The sequence below is a fragment of the Henckelia pumila genome, unplaced genomic scaffold (assembly GCF_033568475.1).
Source record: "Henckelia pumila isolate YLH828 unplaced genomic scaffold, ASM3356847v2 CTG_461:::fragment_3, whole genome shotgun sequence".
Taxonomy (NCBI): Eukaryota; Viridiplantae; Streptophyta; class Magnoliopsida; order Lamiales; family Gesneriaceae; genus Henckelia; species Henckelia pumila.
In genome coordinates, this window is record NW_027331831.1 from 6,703,832 (window position 1) to 6,710,555 (window position 6,724).

At 38.8% G+C, this 6,724-nt stretch overlaps 1 protein-coding gene across 1 annotated transcript; it reads left to right on the forward strand.

The window, feature by feature from the left end:
• Positions 1–2,743: 2,743 nt before the first annotated feature.
• On the forward strand, positions 2,744–5,950 carry LOC140871806 (cytokinin dehydrogenase 7). Its single transcript, XM_073274528.1, has 4 exons — positions 2,744–3,737; positions 3,853–4,128; positions 4,811–5,073; positions 5,440–5,950. Exons 1-4 carry the CDS (start codon positions 3,033–3,035, stop codon positions 5,771–5,773), a joined length of 1,578 nt encoding a protein of 525 aa, XP_073130629.1. The 5' UTR covers positions 2,744–3,032; the 3' UTR covers positions 5,774–5,950.
• Positions 5,951–6,724: the final 774 nt, after the last annotated feature.

The window sequence follows — 6,724 nt, forward strand, 5'->3', positions numbered from 1 at the left end:
CAACTCGGGTGGTCGGGACAGCGGAGCAGGTCCTAGCCCGACTATCTTTAAGAAGTGTGGTGATATCCTAGTAGGATACCCCGGGTGGCTATACCCCGGGTGATACCCTACAACCCGGGTGGTCGGGACAGCGGAGCAGGTCCTAGCCCGACTATCTTTAGGGAGTGTGGTGATATCCTAGTAGGATACCCCGGGTGGCTATACCCCCGGGTAATACCCTACAATCCGGGTGGTCGGGACAGCGGAGCAGGTCCTAGCCCGACTATCTTTAGGAAGTGTGGTGATATCCTAGTAGGATACCCGGGTGGCTATACCCCCGGGTGATACCCTACAACCCGGGTAGTCGGGACAGCGGAGCAGGTCCTAGCCCGACTATCTTTAGGGAGTGTGGTGATATCCTAGTAGGATACCCCGGGTGGCTATACCCCCGGGTGATACCCTACAACTCGGGTGGTCGGGACAGCGGAGCAGGTCCTAGGCTTTTTTCTTAAACTACGGGATGTCTAAATCACACGTGATGGTCGTCCCATCACCTTAGAAGCCGTCAGTTAGCCCATACCCAGTAATCATTGAAGGCCCAAGCGGGCCATTATAAAAGCTAAGGGAGAATTTCGTAAAGGGCAAGTTGGATGATTCAATACAGACTCACTCTCTCAAATATCTTCATCTATCTTTTCCGCCCGGGAATTTACTCGTTCCCGGTTAGTCATTTTATGATAATCGCATCAATTAATGTCCCGCATGTTAAATTTATGAGATAAATCTCTCTATTTGTTCGACCAATGAAAAAATATTTGTTTTTAAATGGTCTCAAAGAAAATACTCCTGAAAGAATTGTTATGGAGCCACGATCTTGCAACTTACACTAGATGTATCAATTCGAAATTTCGATCACATATTGCACCAATGAATTTGATCGAAAACTCGACGACGACATTATATTGCCGCTAATATTCCAAAGAGAAAACTTTATACAACATTGAATTAACAATATTTTTATTAAAAATAAAAAAGGAAACCGACCCATGATGTAAATGAAAAATCAATTTTATATTGATTTTTTTTAAAAAAAGCGAAGGACAAAATTAAACCCAAAAGCCAGCTGATAGGACTTGGAGAATGTTGTAAGCAAGAAGTGGGTTTAGGGCTTTACTATTATTAGTTTAATAATTATTCAATGATTGAAATACAAAAAATAATAAATTTTTTTTTAAAAAAAAAGTAAAATCTAATCCCCCGTTAACGAATGAATCCAATTCAACGTCGATGCGTACATGACGGGGCTTTTGTTGTTTCCTCCCATGGGGTCACTTACTTTCCAAAATAAATCGACACATTTTATTTTAAAAATAATAATAACTTATTTTAGTTTGTTTTTATCCATGTTTTTCGCCATATGGGATGTTCGAAGAAAGCTATAATACAATTTCAATTCATATATATTCATCAATCAATTAAAACATTTCCAAATCATCTCTTCCCTTCCATCCATGCTTTTGAATATTTCATGTGTTGTTAGTGATCAAATCTTTATGTGATTTTTCTTAGGCCATAAGTCGATAGAGACCTTGAGAGTCGACACATTAGATAGTGAAAGAAAAAAAAATGAATTTATCGTATATTTAAAAAAAATAGCAATAGTATTTTTTTTTTCAAATTCAGAATATAAACTAGATATATATTTTTTTGGGAACTTACAACATTAATTATATTTTAAAATTCACAAATACAATATCTAAAATTAAAAAAATATAATATAAAAATATATATAGTTCACGCTCTCCTTTATTTCTTGAAATACTTGTTGATATGTATAGTGTTTGACGTTTTGAGAGTCACGGATATGCCAACATTTTTTTTTTGCCGCATGCACCATTTGATTTGATTTTTAAAGAACGAGTATTTTGTGAGACGATTTTACGAATCTATATTCTGATTAATATATGTAATGAAAGCAATATTTTTAAAATAAAAATTAATAAATTTTCATGTGTGGAATCAAATAAGAGATCTAACTTAAAACATTAACCAACAAGATCATCTCTTCCGAGTTTTTGCGTGTTTAAAAAATAAGAAAGAATGTATATAGTGAAATATTAAATAAAAACATCATAAATATAATTTATCACCCCTCTTTTTCTCACAACATTATATATTCAAGTTTTCAACACAGAAATGTAGAATCCATAGCATGCTTCTTCGTGAATTTTACTTTCATATTTTCAATAACGTCGACTTGAAAGTCAAAGTGATTTCACCGTCGAGTTTAGTCATGTTACCATTTTTTTAACGCAAATATATTTCCGCGGCGCTTCGATTCAATTTTACAAAGAGTCCAGAGGCTTTGATGTTTTGAAGAATATATATCGCTCCCCGATTCACTGTTCATAAAACCCATATAAGAACTAATTTTTTTTCCTATTAAAATGCCATATTATATTTCATATCCAGAAAAAAAAAACATTAGAATATTAAAAGCATAACCTATGATACCCCAGAATTTTCCTTTTTTTTTTTTTTTTTTTGGAATATGAATGCAAACATAACCAGAGTCTCTAATAATTCCAATATCTGTAGGTATAATGTGATTTTTGTATGCTTGTCGAAAAAATAAAAAAAAAAGTGTGAAATGATAATAATAAATAATTAATAAAATATATAAAAAAAAAAAACAATATTGAAATGAAGAAGGAAGTGGCAGACAGATGCAACTGATTGGATAACAGCGTCAACAACATATTGAAAGCTTTTTTCCCTCTTTAGTGAAATTCAATTCCAATTTCCACCATATATACCCATAACCAAATCCTCCTTCGCTTTTATAAAAAAAAACCCCACTAAATCCCCTCTCCTCATCGATCTCCCCACCACATTTACTGTTTTCAACTCGTAGATTTCGCCATTAATACCCCAAGATTTCGTTTCTCTGTTTACTTGTTGATTGTTGATTATGATTGCAGCGTAAGAATTCTGCTCTGTTTCCTCTGTTTCTTGATTTTTTTTTCTTGGCGGGGCTCATTTCACCGGAGACCATGATAGCGTACATAGACCGGTTCGTGCACGAAAACGACGTGGAATCCATGCCGGAGCTGGACAGAGATGAGGAAGACGGCGGCGGGGTTTTGCCTCTCTTTAAAGGGCTGGAGCTTCAGGGCACGGTTGACTTCGACACCGCCGCCGCCGGGAAAGATTTCGGCGGCTTGCAATCTTCCGAGCCTTTAGCCATGATTCGCCCCGCCTCCGCCGACGACGTCGCGAGGGTGATAAAGTTAGCGTCACGATCGCCGCAGCTCGCCGTCGCTGCTCAGGGTAACCGCCACTCCATCAACGGGCAGGCCATGGCCCACCGAGGTCTGGCAATCGACATGAAGTCGATGGATAGCAGAATCCAAGTCGACCCATCCGGGTCGCATGTCGACGTCGGCGGCGGCGCATTGTGGGAGGAGGTGCTGAAACGCTGCGTTTCGGACCACGGATTGGCCCCCCGGTCGTGGACCGATTACCTCGATTTGACGGTGGGCGGGACGCTGTCGAACGCCGGAGTTAGCGGCCAGGCCTTCCGTTACGGGCCACAAACAGAAAACGTAACAGAATTGGAGGTGGTCACTGGAAACGGCGACGTATTGGTCTGTTCCCCGAACCAGAATTCAGAACTGTTCTTCAGTGTCCTCGGTGGACTCGGCCAATTCGGAATCATCACTCGGGCTAGAATCTTGCTTCAACCTGCCCCAGATATGGTATATATATATATATATATATATATATATATTCACAACTAAATTCGGAAATTTTAGCATTCCATATTTTCAAATTGCTCATTCAAAACGTTTTTCTTGTTTCTTTGGGTAAAAGGTGAGATGGATAAGGCTGGTGTACGGCGAGTTCAGCGATTTCACCGCCGATGCTGAGTTCTTGGTGAGCGGCGGCGCAGGCGACTCCTTCGATTACGTCGAAGGATTCGCATTCGTCAACAGCGACGACCCGGTTAACGGTTGGCCGTCGGCTCGGTTGCATACCGGTCATCCATTCGACCCGACCCATATGCCGCCCTCCGCCGGCCCCGTCTTGTACTGCCTCGAGCTGGCCCTGCATTACAACAATCACCACCGGCGCTCCGCCGTTGACAAGGTATTGAAAATTTGTATCCATCCTTTTCCTTGTATTTATTTATATATTTTATCTAACAAATCTCACAACAATAAATTTAGCATCGGGACTATGTAAGAATTGCTTTAGGGAGTTTCCGCCTAGGTATCTGTTATGGAGGGACCCAGATTTATTACAACACATGAAAAACCATACTACTTTTATTTATTTTTAAAAAATGAAATGAAAGAGCTTATGAAGATGATTGATATGTTGACCGGCGAGGCATGTAATAATGGGCGACCTTCTTTTGTGGCAAAAGAAAGTCAACAAGAAATTACACGTGTAATCTGTTAGGAGGCGGAGGCGGAGGCCACCGCCGCTGCTGCGGCGGAGATATATAATGCGGTGGCGTAATGTATCTCCCATTAGATTTGGTGTGTACAGAGTAATTTGACGCAACACTTTATTTTCGAAGTGACATGAAGTCAGCCCACCCTTATTACAGCAAAGCTTTAAATCTCCCAAAGATTGTCTTTTTGTTCTCTACATTTATATATGGTCCCCCTCGTCGCCACTTCTCCCCATATTTCACCCCAAAAATGCATGGTCTAGTACTGTTATAATTAATTAATACTATAACTACTAACAAAATGTAAATAATTATAGAAAGAGAATTGATTGGATATTATTATTATATAAAAAATGGTGGGAATGCATGCAGAGGGTGGAGAGAATGGTGGGAGGGCTGAGATATTGCAAGGGAATGAGGGGGGAAGCGGAGGTGAGCTACGTGGAGTTTTTGTTGCGAGTGAAACGGGCGGAGGAAGAGGCCAAAGCCAATGGTATATGGGACGCCCCACACGCATGGCTCAATCTCTTTGTGTCCAAATCGCACATCGCCCATTTCGACGCCGTTGTTTTCAAGAATATTTTGAAGCATGGCATCGGTGGCCCTATGCTTCTTTATCCTCTGCTACGTTCCAAGTACGTCTATTTCTATCTAATTTTGAAATTAGTGTGTATTCATTTCATGTGTATGTTACTTGCAAGTTGGAATATTATTGGCCATCCATGCACAGAACAAGGGGGGCAATTTGGTCTTCCTGAACTCGATACACTTTTTACAGAAAGCGAGATTTCAAGATGGGAGGGGCGCAGCTGATATTTACCTTATATATATAATTCAACCTACAAGTACAACCCCACTTATATTTCTCAAATTTAGCTAAAAATTCACTAGTCAAGAAAAAAATTTGGACAAGGTTTGATTGATTGTAAGTTATTACTATTTAACGAGGTCAATTTTGCGTGACAAATCTCGAGAATATAAACTTTGTTTCATTATTATAGGTGGGATAGTCGTAAATCGGTGGTTTTACCCGCGGAGGGAGAGATATTTTATTTGGTCGGATTGCTACGTTTCTCGTTTCCATATCATCCCAAAGGATTAAATCTGTCCGTAGATGAAATGGTCGCGCAGAATGAAGAAATCGTCGAGATTTGCAAACGCAAGGGGTTCGATTTCAAGTTGTACCTTCCACACTACGGTGATCGCAAGGAGGGGTGGAGGCAGCATTTCGGAAATCAATGGACGAGGTTCCAGCAAAGGAAGGCCAGCTTTGATCCGAGGGCTATTCTTGCTCCTGGCCTCAAGATTTTCTCAAGAAATTGGCAACCCTCGTGATATTATATATATGTGCTAGATATATTGGCTTTTGTTTTTTTAGCAGTACTGCATGCCCCCTCTTGTATTTTTTTTCTTTTGCTTGTAATTCTTATATATTTTCACTAAAAAGAAGAAGAAGCTCAAGGAATATGCATGTAAATGTAATGTTGAAGAAATTTTGATTTATTATTTCAAATAATGATCTTCATCGACGCTGGTTTTCGTTCTCGTCTAAAATGATCACTATAATTCATTCCCGTGCTTAAACGTAAAATATGATGCCTTATTTGAACCCAACGGGTTTTGATAATTGAATTAGTGTAGAAATAGGTGGTCACAAGAAAACGAGCTTGTTAATGTTATGTCGTGCATCAACGTACCGTATATCAGTGTATAGGAGGTTAGAATGCAGCCGACTTGTGTCGACTCGAAAAATATTTAATTTGAACCATATAAAGTTGGACCTATGTACAATAGTTGAATTAGTGTAGAAATCGGTGGTCACAAAAAAACGAGTTTGTTAATTTTATGCCGATTGCCGTGTATCGACGTATTGTATATCAGTGCATGTGTGGTTAGAATGCATCTGACCTGTGTCAACCCGAAAAATATTTAATTTGGATCATAAAAAGTTGAACATACAATAATTGATTTAGTGTAGAAATCGGTGGTCACAAGAAAACGAGCTTGTTAATGTTATGTCATGTCATGTATCGACGTATCGTATATCTCTGTGTGGATGATTAAAATACAACCGACCCGTCGACTCGAAAAATATTGAATTTGGATCATATAAAGTTGAACCTACAATCTGCCTCGAAAAATACTTCGAATTCGGGATGATAAGAAATTTTTTTAAATTAATTTTTATATATATAAAAAAGACTGAATATATTTTATATAGTGTACTTCTGAAAATTTTTTAAATTGTATATTAATATCATAAATTTCATCATTTCATATTTTTAA

Coding starts and splice junctions, on each gene's coding strand:
- LOC140871806 (XM_073274528.1), top strand. CDS start 3,033: ATGATAGCGTACATAGACCGGTTCGTGCACGAAAACGACGTGGAATCC. Junction 3,738..3,852: donor TTCAACCTGCCCCAGATATG/GTATATATATAT, acceptor TTTGGGTAAAAG/GTGAGATGGATAAGGCTGGT. Junction 5,074..5,439: donor TATCCTCTGCTACGTTCCAA/GTACGTCTATTT, acceptor TCATTATTATAG/GTGGGATAGTCGTAAATCGG.